This window comes from Trifolium pratense, linkage group LG2 (assembly GCF_020283565.1).
Source record: "Trifolium pratense cultivar HEN17-A07 linkage group LG2, ARS_RC_1.1, whole genome shotgun sequence".
Lineage (NCBI taxonomy): Eukaryota > Viridiplantae > Streptophyta > Magnoliopsida > Fabales > Fabaceae > Trifolium > Trifolium pratense.
In genome coordinates this window covers 3229584-3247934 of record NC_060060.1, presented here as the reverse complement: position 1 = coordinate 3247934, position 18351 = coordinate 3229584, and the positions used below count along the sequence as shown (strand labels likewise).

The following is an 18351-nucleotide window of genomic DNA, read 5'->3' as shown; positions in this document are numbered from 1 at the left end:
AATTTTTTTTGTACAAATACTCATGATACTAGAACATCGTCTCGTGCGGTATACGAATCTGATTAGCCGTAAGATATATAATAATTAAATAAGATATGATAATTCTAATAATTTAAGGTATATGAAAAAAGTTGAGTAACATTAAACGATAGATTAACCATAATTTTGGATAAATATTCATACAAAGAAAATTATGTTATATTACGGAAGACTTCCTTATACACCACATTTGAAGTCTTAGTCGTATCTTCACTGTCGTCGTCGATGATCAATATTTTTAATCCTTTTCTAGAAGTAACTCTTGAAATTGCAACATATAACTGATCATGTGAAAATACTGGCGACGGAAGATATATCCCAACATGCTTTAAAGATTGTCTCTGACTCTTATTAATAATAGTCATCACAAAAGAAATTATTATAGGAAATTGTCTCCTTTGAAATTTAAAAGGAATTCTCACGGCAGATGGTGTCAGAGAAAATCTAGGTATGAAAACCTGATCACCAATATTACTTCCTGAAATAATTTTTCCTTCAAAGCACGTTTTACCAATCTCGTAATAATAAGTCTTGTTCCATTGCATAATCCTAATTTTTTATTCAAATTCCTTAATAGCATAACTGGAACTCCAACTTTAAGTCTCAGCTTGTGATTTGGAAGTCCCGACGTAGAAATCGTGTTCAAAAATTCGGGAGTATGAACATCATCCACTTTTTGACCGTCTACATTTTGTGTGAGTGAAGTATCATAACTCAAATATGTTTTTTCTTCACCGGGAAATTAAATCCAACATATAATCATTTATTGTGTCGACTATTGAATATTTAGGAGCTTATATAGCTCTATTTTAGAAATACGTTATATCGTTCATGTTTTGTAAAAGTTGGGGATATGTGATTTCAACGATAGAAGCAAGAGGATTACCTGAATTTGGAATCAATAAATCTGATGGAATATGTCAAGTTCTAAGTCATCGTCATTGTCATCTCCAATTTCTCCATCGCCAACACCCAAAACCCATTCAGAAAACAATCTTCTTTGTTCAACGTCTGCACTCGAAGCACCACCGAGAAGCCTTATGTTTTACTCGATGTTAAAACTTCACAAAAATTCCAAAGAACCGAAGAATTAATAGTAGCATGAACAACTTTTGACCTTGTACCTTTGGGTATTAATGGTATAATTTGTCTAAAATCTCAGTCAAAAACAACTTTTCCACCAAAGATAATGTGTTTATTTTTTTCATCAACAGACTTGAGAATATCTTTTAAAGTTCGATCAACAGATTTGAAATAGTGTTTGTGCATCATTGGTGCTTCATCCCATATAATGAGCTTTGCTTTTTGTATTAATAGCGCCAAAGGGCTTTTAGGAACTATGGTACATGTTGAAAACTCGTCAACATTTAGATGAATACAAAACCTTGAATGTGTTGTTCTACCGCCAGGTATAAGCAATGCGGCGATCCCACTTGAGGCAACTGTTAAAACTATCTCACCTTTTTAGCGTAATGCGGCTGATATGGCCCTCCAGATAAATGTCTTCCATGTACCGCCATAACCATAACGAAAAAACACACCAGGTTTGTTTTCGTTAACTCTTGTCATGATTGTGTCACACACTTTATGTTGCTCTGAAGTCATAGTTAACATCAATCTAACATGTTCCTCAGCTAATGATTGTATGTTATAATTCAATTCGTCGTGTATTAAACTATTTTGTATATCAGGAACTAATGATGTGTCTGCTCAAGGCTTTGGAGGATAATCTTTTAAACTCTTCCCACAACTACGTAACATCATCTCAATATCTGCTAGTGCATATTGTATCAATTGATCATCGATTAATATTAAATCTGCAATGTTAAAATCAAAATAATGAATGTGATTAGTGACATGACTATGGTTGTGTCTGGTTGTATTAAAAAAAAATTGATTTAGCTGAATTGAGTTTGATAATAACTTTCTAAATCACACGTGATAATAACTTTTCAAATTTCACATGATAATTATTCTCTAAATTTATGATCCGGTAGGAAATAATCTTTGATCAGCAAAGACATAAAAATATTCCGTGATGAATAATATAGTCAACAATAATTTTGATATAATATACTTTTAAAATTGATGGTGCTTATCAATTATTGCACATAATTTTAATCACAATTGGTATACTTGTCATAGTGATTGGAAATATTGTTTTGCATTGAAGGGTTGCGGGTTCGAATCCTAGTCAAGACAAAATTGTATTATTTTTTAATAAAAATTGCAAGATAAAATTGAGGGAAAACAGGGAAAACAAATTAGGGTTTAGGATTTTCTTGTGTATACAATCTGAAATTTCATTTCATTGGATACACCCCAAATTGGGGAAATGAAAAATTGGAGGATTGAGTGGTATACAATGGAATTGGTTCCATTCCATCAACTTTTTTGCAAATCCAAACAATGGAATTCAATTATTTACCTTTCCATTCCACCACTTACCACCAATCCAAACATAGTGTTAAGCTATGTTTGGATTGGTGGTATGTGGTGGAATGAAATGGAATGAAGAGATAAATAATAAAATTTTATTGTTTGGATTTGCAAAAAGCTAATGGAATGGAACCTAACGGAACCAATTGCATTCTATACCACTCAATCCTTCGATTTTTCATTCCCCCCAATTTGGGGTGTATCCAATGGAATTAAACTTCATATTTTTAATATTACTCTTTTACCCTTATTTTATTTTTCTCTTCCTCTTCTCAAATACCTATATCACACAAGAAACTCATATCTCACTCTTTCTTCACAAAACTATCTACCTCAAGGTATGCCATTTTTTATTAATCATTGTTTGCCCAAAAAATGAAAATAGATTGTTCTTGTTTTTTTTTTTTTAAAAAAAAACGGTTATGCATGTTGCTATCGGTTCTGATGTATTTTCCATTTACTGTGCATGTGCAAGTTTCAATTTTTCTAATTTTATGTTTAAGTAGATTAGCATGAATGAAGTCTAGGACCTAGGTTCTTTGTATTTGTGTTTTTTGTTTGGTATTTTTTTTCTTTATTGTGTTTGTTCTTTGTCTCTTTATTTATACATTGCACCATTTTGGTTGTTCTTCTTCTATGGCATATTCCATTTATTATGAGAATAAAAAATCTTAAAGTAAGTTGCTTGTTTATTCCAATTAACTGAGATGATAATAACATAATTCTTAGATATCAGTTAGCAAATTCAGATGATAAAATCCAAAATTCAGTTTGTTGTGAAGCTTCTTCTTCGATATTTGTCTTTGTTAATTGAATGTGGTTATGATGCTCATATATTGTGTGTTTTTTTAGTATTTTAGTCTTTTTTGTTGGTTTAGTTTGAGTGATATATTTTTAATATCACACACACGCCCTCGCCACCGCCGTTCGTTCGGATCGGGCTTGGTAATATATTTTTAATACCTGAAATGAAAGGGAAAAAATAATTAATAATTATTATTTTCGCTATGAGTGTGCACTCCTATCCGTTTGCAATTTCGCACATGTTTTTTGTGCTCGAGACTAAGTCAGAAAGAAAATATTATAGGCTTAAATGCACTTTTGGTCCTTCTATTTTGATATTTTTGAACTTTTGGTCCCCTATTTTAAAACTCAACTTTTTGGTCCCCTAATTTAAAAGTCAACTTTTTTTTAGTCCCTCTCATTTGATTGATGTGACATTGCATTTGCCGATGTGGCAATGATGAATAGAAAAAAAACTTTCCATGTCATTATTGATTTAAGTAATTTTATTATTTATTTTATTTATCAACACTACGCATCAAAACTCTATGGCATAATAATGTGAGTGGTTATGGTGCAACATAATTGCTTCGTACACCCCAGCTCATTTCGTCATACACCACCCCCCCCCCCCCCAAAATAATTGTTTCGTACACTCCAGCTCATTTCGTCGCACACCCCACAACATAATTGCTTTGTACACTCCAGCCCATTTCGTCATACACCCCTCCAACATAATTGATCTGTACACCCCATCCCATTTCTTCATACACCCCCAACATAATTGATCCGTACACCCCAGCCCATTTCGTTATACACCCCAATCCCATCTCTAAACTAATTGCAACTAACGGTTATCATTTCCAATTCACTTTTCTGCCCAAAACCAAATCAACGCCAACAACACGAAATCATCATTCATCACCGTCACCGAAATCATCACCATCGCCAGCCACACCACAACATCACGGGAATCATCATTCATCGCTAAGTTCAAGATTAGTGATTGAAAATAGTTTCTTAATAGTATATCAATTCTTAATGATAATTTCATTGTTCTTTTATTTTATTAGAAACCATTACACAATTATTTTGGTTTTACATACAAGACTATCAAAACCATTAAACCACAATTATTTTTGTTTGAAAGTGATATTGAAAAAGCTAGACAAAGACAGAAATTCGTTTTACAACGGAAAAAACAAAAGAGAAGTGGCTTTACAAAAAAAGTTGTCACTGATTTGATTGATTCACATTTGTTAATTTTTTTTATGTTATAAGTGTGTACTATAGTTTGTAAATAATGATTTAAATGTTAATCACATTTGGTCTTTTGTTTTATTACAAAACCATTAGACAATTATTTTGGTTTCACATAAAAAACTATCAAAACCATTTAAACCATACTGATGGATTCAGTAATAATCATTATTTAAAACCATTTAACAATAATAATGATTTCAGTGTATAACATCTTAAAACCATTTAACCAATATTAAGAATTTCAAAAATCTATTTTACCCTCACAGTCAATATTAATTGTTTAACAATACTAATGATTATATAAAACCATTTAACAACATTAATGGTTTCAGTGTATACTGGTGAGTGAAAATGGCGGTGAAGGTGAGTGGGTAGTAGTAGCCGATTTTGAAGAAGAATGACTACCGAAAAAAGAAGATGAACGGTGTTGGTGTTGATGGTGGATTTTTTATTTTTTGATAAAGATGGAATTTTTATTATTTAATTGAATTTTAATATATAAATAAAATAAATAATAAAATTACTTAAATTAATAATGACATGAAAAGTTTTTTTTTTGCCTATTCATCATTGTCACATCAGCAAATGCAGTGCCACATCACTCAAATGTGAGGGGGGACTAAAAACAAATAGGGGACCAAAAAGTTGAGTTTTAAAATAGAGTGACCAAAAGTTCAAAAATATCAAACTAGGGGGGCCAAAAGTACATTTAAGTCAATATTATATTTGTTTTTTTTTTTTTTTATAGAAATAACATGTTTATCTCCTCTTTCTCCTCTAACCCTAGCCGTCACCACTTTTTCTCTTCTTCTTGACCTGCTAGACAGGGGTGATTTAGGGTTAATTTAGGCCTAAAATCATTCCTCCAAATTATTTTTCTTTCTATTTTAATTAAATAAGTGTGATTTCTACATATATTTAATATTTCTTTTGTTTTCTTTTTGTGATTTCATCATCCTTTGTTTTTGATTTTCCCGACTTAGTGCGGAGTATCCCGTCTTAGTGTGGAGTATTGTCATCTCGTCTTGGTACGGTGTTCATTTTTTTCAGGTTGAAGGATTAAGGTTGATTCAGTGCAGATCCAATCAATGACTTTGGTGCCAACAACGCTACAGATCCGGAGGCATGAATATTTCGGAAACTTCAATATAGTCAAATATGTAGGCTTATGCAATATGCCGTTTCATGCTATTAACACGAATGCTGTGAGTTTGTTCGCAGATTCATCCTTTTTGTATTTAGCGATTTTAAATTTGTATTGCATCGATGTACTCTTGTCAATTTGAATGAATGAATACCTTTTATTTAGTAAAAAAAATTGTTTTGCATAAGTTCCATTATTAGTTAGTAGATCATCGGTATTAATTGAACGAACTGTTTTATTCTGGGGACTTCACGGTTGTTAGTCTGTCCTGCACAAATTATTGGGCAGTGCTGCAAAACGTCTTAAAGAAAGCGTATCGATCCGCGACCCAGTCAGCAATTTCTTCGGTGCTTTTTTCAAAATCGAATTTTTCTAAACCGAAAATAACAATAATAATATGTAAGTGCAGGGACGGATCTAGAAGCTTATCATACCAGAGGACGAAAAATAGGAAAATAATAAAATTAATGAATTTATTTATATAGATTATTTTTATTTACATCATTGATGTGATTTTTTTTGTTACCATAGTATAAGTATGAATTTTTCACCGTCATTTTACGGCGATTAATCTCTGTCAGAAAATATTTGAAGTATACAAAGTTAGTTTTTCCCTCTCAGTCGAATTTTTTAATTTATAATATACTAATACCAAGTATTTGTAGTATTAGAGTTGAGATTCAATTAAATGCCTATAACATATATATGTATGTAAGAAAGGATAAGGGGGCCTTGACCACTGCTTGCCGCCCCCCCGATCCGTCCCTGTGTAAGTGTGAGTTATATTATAGGCTTAATTAATAAAATGGTCCCTTAAAGACATTTTTGGTTTCATATTGGTCCCTTAAAGAAAAAAAGGTCTAAATAGGTCCCTTAAAGAAAAAAAGGTCCGAATAGGTCCCTTAAAGACATATCCGTTAATCAGTTTGGTCCTATTTAGACCTCTTTTTAGGGACCAAACTGATTAACGGAGATGTCTTTAAGGGACCTATTCGGACTTTTTTTTCTTTAAGGGACCTATTTGGACCTTTTTTTCTTTAAGGGACCAATCTGAAACCAAAAATGTCTTTAAGGGACCATTTTATTAATTAAGCCTATATTATATGTCATACATTAAACCAAATAGTTGATGTTGGACAATACAAACGTAAAAACTCATATTCCCTCCGGTCCTTAATATAAAACGAAATTTGATTTTTAGATTAATTGAGAATCTAATGTATTTGGTCTAAAATATATACTAGATACATTCGATTTTTAATGAATTAAAAAACAAACTGCCTCTTATATTAAGTAACGAAGAGAGTATATTATTTAAAGTCAGAGTTTTTTTTGCTCTGTATGGACTTAGCCCACCGAAATTGGCACCAGTGGGAATCGAACCTGAGACCTTAAGAGGAGCATACTCCAAGAGACCAAACCAACACCACTCGACCAACCCCAAGTGGGTTATCTTGCCATTATTCTAATTCAAAGAGTACGACAAAAAGACTATGCTCACATGTTAGAGAGATTGGATTGGTGAGATTCTAGGGGAACACATTGACAGAAAACGTAGTAGATGACGCCAAAACATTGAAATTCGAGGAAACAAAACATATAGTAATTCATCATTAATTCAATCTAACAAAATAAAAATACTAAAACAACTATACCAAAAAAAAAAAAAACTAAAACAAAACAATGACCATTTTTTTCTTCTTCTTTCTCTTACAACATTATTCATCATCTTAAAAATACATATAAGAATCTCTTTATGATAATCATTCTTCCATTTCCGCAAATCACCTAACAATTTCAATTCCAACTTTGCAAAATCAACTCAAAACACGAATTCAAAACTCAGATCATCTGATTTTGATCGAACGATTCAGATCTAGAACACACTATTATGATACCATATAACGATCCACTTCCTTGATACTATTCCAAAGATTCAAGTCCTTGAACAAAAAGTTGAGCAAATTCCTCCATTTGTTGCTTGTTCAAAGCCAAACCAATCTCAACTCCACCATCATTATTCTTACTTTCACCAAGAGAAAATGCTCCTGTTTTATCAATAGAAGTAACATCAACTTTCTTAGGCTTTCCCCATCCAAAATCAAAACTATAAACCTCAAATCTAGGTGAGCCAGCAATAGAAAACAACCTTTTAGTCTCACTCATAATTGATTGTATCTTTAACATCCAAATTTCTACCTCATGTAACACCCCTTTTTCAAAATTTAAAGCATTTATTATCCCTTTAAGAGCACTAATAAATCCATAATCTTTTTTCAATAATTCCTCAGTTTGGCCTACAACCAATTGTGACACAATACAATTACCAAAATAATTTTCATTAATTGGTGGATCCAAACGTGGCCTACAATCCACACTAAAAACAAAAGCTACCTTATTGGAATTTGGTTGGTCAACTTTAACCGCACATGCCAACAAATAAGCACAAACAATAGCAAAAGTTGAAATTTTTTTATTTTCAAGATTGGATTGTGCAAATTTCTTAAGCTTTTGAATATCCAAAGGTGAAAATTCAAAATGACCTTTTATTGCTTCACCTTTTGTTGCACTAATTGTTTCCCAAACCTTCAAACTTCTATTATTTATTTCTCCACCCAAACTTGACCACCCTTTTGAATAAATTTCATTTATTCCTAAAGGGTCTTTGATAATGGACCTATCAAAAAAAGGTGTTAGATTTTGAGGTAAAGATAAAGAGGGTGATTTTTTTTCAAGGTTAGAGCAAAAATAAGACCAAACTTTCATAAACAAAGTTGAAGATTTTCCATCAACAGCTGCATGATGTGTGGTTATACCAATACAAAATCCATGGTTAGGAAAAAAAGTGACTTGTAGTGAAATAATTGATGCTTTTTCATCTGAAATATTCAACTTTGGGACAAGGGTGTGTCTTTTTTTAGCTTCACAAAGATTGGAACATAAAAGGTTGAAATCTTCATTGGATTCAGCTACAATGAAAGAGATAGAATCACTAGGGACATAGTTGATAATAGGGTGAGATGAATCTTGTGGCCATGTGATGTTACCAACAAGAAGGAGAAAGTGTTGGAGAGTGAGTTCAAGAGAGTGTTTGAGATTTGGAAGAATTGAGTCAAAGAAAAAAGTGGTTGATAAGTTGGTTTGTTCATAGAAGAAGAGACGTTCAACCGGTGGGAGTTTTAGCCATAGAGTGTCAAAGAAAGTGAAGGGAAAAGTGGTTGGTGAGGTTTCATTTTGTGGTGATATTGAAAGAATTTGATGAACTTTGAGAGATGTTGATGATGATTGTGCCATGAGAGAGGAAGGGAGAGGAAATTGAGAGAAATCTATGAGATGAGGTTTGGCATGTTTCTAGACTTTATACACATAATACAAATACACTAATAACAATAATATTTATTTTTGTTACTAATAGTCAATGATGACTAATTTTTGTTGGAAAATGCACACAAGGTAAATTTTCTCATTCTAATTTTTTTTTTCATACGCATGAGTCAGAAATCGGACATCTAATTATATGTTTAAGAGAACCAAAATCTTTACCACTAGAACTAATTCATTATTAGTAAGTAACAACAATAATATTCTAGTTGAATGAATAAAATATTCAATGGAGGAAAATATAATTTGGTCAAATAAGACTATTTTACTATTAATATGCTCTCAAAATAATAAAGTTTTTTTTTTCTTTTTTTCTTCATTTCCATAATATACATGCTTTCTAGTTGAATAAATGAATAAAATATAGGTTACTTGATAAAAAAATAAATAAAAAAAATTTCATATGAGGAAAATATAATTTGGTCAAACAACGACTTTTTGGCCATTAATATGCTCTCGAAATAATCCTAATATATACTCCTCCGGTTCTTAATATAAGAGAGATTTTACTTTTTAGATTCATTGAGAATATAATGTATCTAGTTCATATTATGATCTAGTTGCATTAGATTTTTAATGAATCTAAAAAGTAAAGTCTCTCTTATATTATCTTGCATTATTGAGGACTTTCTCTAAGCATCATATGCATAGTGATTAGTGATGTGAGGATTTCGTAACGATTTGACTTTTTAAAGTGAGTTATTTATTTTTAGTATGTAGCGAATAATATCAATTAATTAAGAGTCAAATATATGTATATAATAAAGATAAATATATAGAAAAAAAAGTTGAAATTATTAGGTCGGACGTCGTGATTCGAGTTCGAACCCGGAATCTCATAATTATGTGAGTTTAATTAATATTTATCAGATTTTTATTTTCATTTCATAAAAAGTTGGTAATTTTATATAAAACAAAAGCCTTAAATTCATTAAAAAAAATCCTTAAATTAAGTAAGAAAAATGAAATCTGTTATGAACTATTTCTAAAGAATAGCAAGAATATAGAAGGAGAAGAGAAAGAGATAAGAGAAAGGAATAGACCATTGTTATTATTCTATTCACAAGTGTGCTTTACATTGTAACAAAGGGGTCTTATTTATAGGACACAATTAGGGGACAAGAAAACCTACACAATAATGGACATTCATTACATATTATTCATAACACTCCCCCTTGAATGTCCATGAAGGATATTCTTTCTCTAAAAAAAAAACCTAGTGAAGGAAAAAGAGTACATCATCATTTGTGTGTGAACTGCCTCATTAAAAACCTTACCAGGAAAACCCAATGGGATAAAACCATGGTGAAGGGAAAAAGAGTGCAGTGCATATTTGTGTCTCCCCCTCATAAAGACAATTATATAGAGATGAAAAACCAAATAATCTTCAGTACTAGTTGATCAAAAGTTTTACTTGAAGTTGACTTGTAGAAAGATCTGTCATATCTTCTTTATTATGTTCTTCTCCAAATTAGCAGTGTGTCTGATATTATCTTCATATTGAATTGTTGCATGAACCACCTTTTTGTAATAAAAACAACAAGTTTCTTGTATGTGTTGAATTACAGACCTCGACAAAAATGTCTTCTCAACTTGCTTGATGTAGTACTGAAAACTTCACATGATTGAATGATATTGGTGTTTCTTTAAGGTATAAATATTATGATTGACTTTGTTCCAATATCTGTGTTAGTTGAATAAAATACCACGACATGTATAACTATATATAGTAAAATATATCAGTGTCCTTAATTGAATTAAGATATGATACTTCAGGACCAATTCAAATTGTTCATCATTTTTCTTAATGCATTACACTATCTTTGCTCAGATCAAATGACATCGCAACCATTTTAGTACACAACAGATTTGTCCATGTCAAACTGTTTTAATACTTTTGCTATATAATTTTATTATAAATTTGCGATTCCAAATAAACTTTGCGCATCCAACATATTTCTTTAATCTACAAATTTCAGAAGCTCTTCAGGAGTTCTGATAATATTTATAGCAAATGATATTTCTCAACAAATATATTAACATTTGATATATGGTACTTCAGGACCAATTAGTAGTTCACTATTGATGAACTTTCAACAATTTCATATAGAATCATGTTTTATATAAGGTTCATGATTCACGAAGCATTCTTCAATTACTTATTTTGTAAGAAAAATAACAATATCTCATAAGCTCTTCAGGAGTCTTAATGATATTTTTATCATCAATATAAGCCTCAGATATAAAAAATTCATTGTCAAATATAACTAAATCCTTTCGGGATCATCATTATCAAGTGAGCCAGTCAAATACGTTAAAACACATATTTCTCATGAATTGAGTATTTCATATGCTACTCAACTTAATTAATTTTTGAATTCACTTCAAGTGAATATGCTTCTTGAAAATCAATGATAGACATTTATCAATATACTTGAATAAGAACTCAAACTCTAAATATTTTATTTCCATTATTTTTCTCTTGAAAACTTATTCATATCGAATTATTTTCATCTGCAGATGAAATTGACTACGGGTCCAAAAACATTCCGCTTTGCAAAGCTAGTTTAATTTTGTATCAATTGCGTCTATCTATTTAGTCAATCATTTCATTGTCTATAATCCTTAATAGACTTTGATTTATGATCCTCATTGTCATTTATCACATATATAGCGCTTTATTATGTGCAAAAATATTGTCAACGTTGACTTCATCTCGGTTCCATCGTATTCCATTCATGACATAGTTTGTCGAGATCTCTATATTTTCGTAAATTACAGGTACCTGATAAGTTCTTCTGGAACTGGAAAATTAATTATGTCAAATACTATTTTCATATCCTCACTCGGGTCATCTTTGTTTTTAGCTCCTTTTCTTATTTGAGGATTTTTATCTTTGGAACCGATTTGCTTACCATGCTTCACGCGTGGTTAGGAATCATTTGCAATATTAGATTGTCCAACAGGGACATTCATTTTTATTGGAGCATTAGCAGCTGTTGATTGATTTCATAAACTTTGCAAATGAGTTATCTTTTGAACTTCTGGTTCATATTGATTTCTAAGAGGATCAAAATAACAATTATTAATTTATTTCAAAACATTTCAATTGAACTTCTAGTTCATATTTTTAGCTGCTTATTATCTCCCCCTAATATTGGGAAAACTAATTCACCAATTGATAATCAGCCCATAAAGCTGTAAAAAAATCTCCAATTATTGGCTCACTTTGGAGATTCATATAAAAATTATTTTCCCAATATTCTTTTACTACCCATTTAAATGCATTATATTGGAGCAATTGAGACGTACCCAACACATCCAAAAATGTTTATATGGGAAAATAGGTTTATAAACTAAAATTCAAATAAATTAGGGGAGATCTTATGTATATAATAATTTGTTGGCATGATGCTATTCAATATCTCAACATACATGTTTGAGTGTTCCCAACTATAACTTAGAATGAATCTTCAGGTCCATTATTTTTTGTTTGTATGAACATATTTCACAAAATGTTTGGTATAAATTTCAATTAACATATGATATTTATCAAATATTTTCTAGAATAATATATATAAAACGATCTCTTAAAAATAATCTCACAAACTTCTGGTTGTGAGTTTATAACAAACATACATGTGACCATTTAGTTGATGCATCAATTAAAATTTTAGGAATCTAATCGGTCCACATGATCGGTGTATTGATTTACAAATATCACCTTATATATATTCTAAAAAATAAAATATGCTCATTTACTTAATTTATCAACTTCCTTCGGGAACTAGTAACATATAAAAATTATTAAATTGAAGAAACTTTAGGCCCTTCAATTCATATAAAATTATTTTATATTTCACATCATAATAGATTCGGGATGACCCATCCAATCTTGCCAATTACAAACTTAATATATTTTAAATTGTAAACTTCTGATTTACTTAAACATGTGCTTAAGTTGCACTAATATCATAAGTACACCACAAACTAGAGATAAAAGTTGATAATATGTCTCGTAATATAGAGATAAAATATCTCCGTCGTTTCTTGTTTCAATATGATATTCATTTATGTGAATATCCTTCGGTAACAAATTTCTTTAAGACTTAAAATATAAAATACATTAGCAAAGTGCAACTTTGTTTCTCGATATAACAATGCATTGACTCTTCTGGAGTCTTCAATAATTTTCGTACTACCAAATATAAAATTTATTTTTTCATGAATAGTAGTATTGATGAATATTTTCAAGCTAAACAAATATGTTTCTACAAAAAAAAAAAATCTTTTCGGTGGAACACAATAAAAAAAATAGTAATAATTTATTTGTATGAGAATTAAAAGAGTAAAAATAAAGTATAACAAATTATTTTTTTTATGTGGATTTCAGTAGAATTAGAAATTAAAATATAGTAACAATGAAAAGATTTTAAAATTAAAATCAATCAATTGATTTAAATATGTAACCGGAATAATTAAAATCAGTTTATATTTACAAACTGTAACCGAATTATAATTATAAGTAATTAAGAAAATAATTGTATTCAAAGCTTAAGAAAACATAATCACCATAAAATAAATTCAAAGTTTAATGTATAAAAAGCTAAATGTAACTTTTTTCTTAGGTATATATTTCATAGGGAATAATAATCGTCTACCTCATAGTAAAATATAAAATAGATAGATAGAGATCTTACTAAGTTGTACATCGAGAAATAAAGTCGAATTATCATGTAAAAACTTTCACATTTCAATTGATAATTATTGAAATTGTACCAATCTAAAATATGATTAATCAGATATTTTTTGAAATTATTTTCATAAGTTTGCTACTTCAGGAGCATATTCAAGAGACATACATAATTGTTATTTTAATTTTGGTCCAATTTATACTAAGATCAAATAGATCATATGGACTTTAATCATGTTGTAAACAAAAATTAGTTCTTCAGGAACTCAACAACAAATCTCTATTCAGAATGGCTAGAGAAAAACACAATTTTACAATCTTTCATAATATTGGTTAAGAAAATCCATATTCTTTGAGCAATCCATCAAAGATGCGCCAAATTAAAGCTTTAGCTTTTCAAGAACTATATCACAAGTGATCTTCATATAATGATCATAATAATCTTCATAATTTCTTCAAGAAAATTTTATTCTTTGAGCAATCATTCAAAGATGCTTCAATATCAAGGTTTTCCCTTTTTATTCTTTAATTAGTTCTTCGGGAACTAGCTAATATCACATATATTTTCATTAGTTTTGCTAATTTGTCTACTTTTCCTTTTTTCTTTCAATTCTAGCGAGAAGCCGAGCTTTTAAAATTAACACGGCCATGACTATTACCTCAACGATGGCCACAATTTTTGTCCATGGTAATCGTGTGTTGCTACATTCACTTCTGGGAATGGAGTAACATCAATGGGTTGGACTTCATTCACTTATGGGAATGATTTTTCATTCATTTATTATTGATATATACTATCATCAAATAATAAAATTAAGCAAATACTTAGATAAGCATAATAAACATAGTCAAATAAAAAAAAATAATTCCAATTATTTTTTATTAATACTAATGTAATGTAACATACTGAAAATTTATAATGCAAATTAAATAGTAACTTAATAATAATTATAATGTAACCTATGTTATGAATAAGATTAATTAGTAACTTATTGAAAAAATAAAAATAAATTGGCATATAACGTATTGATAAGAAAATTGGCATATGATATACATTTTTTATGTTTTGTACAATATAGAAATAAATAAATAAATCCATTGAAAATTGTAAATTGCCAAAATTTTATAAAAATTGGTAAAACTATCCTTTAGGGATGCATATGTATATTGAATTCTTCTGGAATTCTTAAGAAATAATTTGATTTTTCTTTTAAGTTCTTCAGGAACTATATAATATTGTTATAATGTAAGAATAATCTTTTATGCAATCCTCATAAGAATAATCCATATTCTTCGTTATATTATAATACTCCCTCCGGTCCTTTTTATAAGAAACACTTTGGAATTTTTATTTGGTCCTTTTTATAAGAAACACTTTGACACAATTCCATTTGTACCCTTATTAAATACAATCAAATAATTCATATAATGCTAGTGCATTAATTAGAGAGGCCTATTTCCCATGCTAGTCAAAGGTTAGTTTTGGAATATAACATAAAATGTTAGAATCATTAATGAGAAAATTTACCTTCCTTGGTCTGTGTAATTTTGTCAAAGTGTTTCTTATAATAAGGACCGGAGGGAGTATATCTAATTGTACAATCCTTCAAAGATGTATCCGTAATGAATTCTTCAGGAATTCGTGGGTAACACAAATTGATTTTAAAATTGTTTAAGAACATGTATAACGGATCAAATATATATTCAATCAGTTATTTATCCAATCCTTCAGGGATTGATGTTCATTTTACTTATATCTATGAATCTTCAGGATTCATATTTTAAAATTTCATCATACTATGAATCTTCAGGATTCATATTTTAAAATTTATCACACCATGAATCTTCAGGATTCATATTTTAAAATTTCATCATAATATGAATCTTCAAGATTCATATTTTAAAATTTTATCACACTATGAATCTTCAGGATTCATATTTTAAAATTTCATCATAATATGAATCTTCAGGATTCATATTTTAAAATTTTATCACACTATGAATCTTCAGGATTCATATTTCAAAAATTTCACCACGATACTTCTGGATCGAAGGTTTGTGAATCAATATAAAAAAACAAGAAGACAAAATTATCTGAAAGAATAGAATAAAAAAAATCATACATAAAATAAAATTGTCACTTCCCTTTGTTGCTATACCTTTCTTGAAAGGGGAGAGACTATCGTGCTGATAACGTGTTATGAACTATTTCTAAAGAATAGCAAGAATATAGAAGGAGAAGAGAAAGAGAGAAGAGAAAGGAATAGACCATTGTTATTATTCTATTCACAAGTGTGCTTTACATTGTAACAAAGGGGTCTTATTTATAGGACACAATTAGGGGACAAGAAAACCTACACAATAATGGACATTCATTACATATTATTCATAACAAAATCTTAAGTGTCAATGAAATGGATTCTCTCAAGTGTAAATCACACTTGAGAGAATAAAGTGTAATATAACACAATCTAAATTCATTTTCTCTAAATTTTTATATGTTTCTCGCTCTTGATCAATGATAACAAACCACACTTTATTCTCTCAACTATAAATTACGATAGAGAATTCATTCCCAATTTCAACTTAGTCACACCGACAAGGATTGTTGTCTCTGGAACTAAAACGAATCTCAATTGGGTTAGGTTAAGATTTCATGTCTCACCAACTCACTCACATGCACCCACGTGTCCTCGGAATAGGGGTGGCTGTTTATTTTACTACCCCACCCAAAGGTGCCATAAGTTTAGAAACAGACAAACACAAAAATTGGGTAGGCATTTTTTTTTTCCTAGTTGTTTAGTCGCTAGATTTCATAATTGAGATTCGTTTTAGTTCTAGAGACAACAAACACTGTCAGTGACTACATTGACATTTCACTAGTACCAGTGTACTACTATTGTAGAACGAGTTTTCAAAAAATGATAAAAAAATCAAATGTTATTGTTTTCATTTTTCATCTTTACTTAATTTAAGGCTATTGCTTTTGATAAAAATTTAAGGCTATTGTTATAAAATTACCATCTTTCTATGAAATGAAAATAAAAACTCTGATAAATACATTTTGTTTATGAAGATAAATACATTTTATAAATATTTTTGTGCTATATATTTGACTCATTAATTATTAATTGATATTATTAACTGTATACTCTAAAATGAATGACTCGCTTTAAAAAAGTCGAATCTTTACAAAATTTTCATATCATATCACTATGCGTATAATGCTTAGAGAAGTCCTCACTATTGTAAGATAATAAAAAATAAACTATATATTAGAATTATTTCAAGAGCATATTAATGATCAAATAATCGTTGTTTGACCAAATTGTATTTTTCTTAAATGTTTTTTTTGTTAAATAGCCTATATTTTATTCATTTATTCAATTAGAATATGTCTATTATGGAAATGAAAAAAGAACAGGAGAAAAAAAACTATTATTATTTTGAGAGCATATTAATAGCAAAATACTCTTTATTCACTACAAGAAAACAAAAGATTATTGATGGCCAAAAACCCTCAATAATGTACAAAATTCGTCACAAATACAAGTATTATTGGCAGCCTTGGACCCTCACAAAAACGCTCGCCAATAAGCGTTATTGGCGGCCCAGGACTCTCAATAAGTTATCTATGAGAATTAAAAAAAAATTATATAAAATACTAGATAAAATATTTGACCAAATTATATTTTCCGTTGAATATTTTATTTTATTCATTCAACTAGATAAAATACTATTATTGTTACCAATCAATGAATTGGTTTGAGTGGTAAAGATCTTGATCTCATTAAGCATATGGTTAGAGGTTCAATTTCTAATTCATGCGTATGAAAAAGACAGAGATTATAGTCATCGTTAACGACAATAAACCAATATCAGCCTAACATAAAAAAATTATATTTATCGCTGTATTTGTATTTTGTGTATAAAGTCTACAACTAGCCAAATCTCATTGGATGCATGACGTGAAATAATTTACACATGACGTGGTTAGTCTCATACATCTCAATTATTTATGGTTTTGAGGGCACATGTTAAGATATACCAAAATAGAAATTCAACATTTAATGATACAAGAAATTTAATGCTTCAAAAGTCAAAATGCACAAATTAGCATTTAATAATTTCTATTTTTGCTTCCTTAATATGTGCCTTAAGGGCACAAGTTAACATTCTCCATTATTTACAGTGGTTAGTCTTCATCAAAAACCAAATTAAGTATAAAAAAAGTGACGATATCAATCATTAGTTGTCAAAGAACAAAATAAATATTTCTTTACAAAGAGAAAAAGTAAGTTCTAGAATAAAAAAAGTAAAAAATGTTATCATCTATTTCTAGAGAATAATAATAATAGAGAAGAATGAAAGTAAAGGAGAAGAGAAAGAAATAGACTATTGTATTATTTTATTCAAAGTATGTCTTACATTGTATCATATGATTTATTTATAGGATAATATATGGGCCAATGAATATGTGTCAGGATTAATGAACATCTACTAATATATTCATAACAAAAAAAAATATTTCAACAAATCATGATGCCTTCTTTACCTTGTCAGCTAGGAAGCTATTACTTCATATTATTAAATTTCATTTATTTCCATT

At 29.5% G+C, this 18351-nt stretch overlaps 1 protein-coding gene across 1 annotated transcript; it reads right to left on the bottom strand.

Annotated features, from left to right (window-relative positions):
• Positions 1-7223: 7223 nt before the first annotated feature.
• LOC123906996 (phenolic glucoside malonyltransferase 1-like) lies at positions 7224-9044 on the bottom strand. Its single transcript, XM_045957047.1, has one exon. It carries the CDS (start codon positions 8960-8962, stop codon positions 7592-7594), a length of 1371 nt encoding a protein of 456 aa, XP_045813003.1. The 5' UTR covers positions 8963-9044; the 3' UTR covers positions 7224-7591.
• Positions 9045-18351: the final 9307 nt, after the last annotated feature.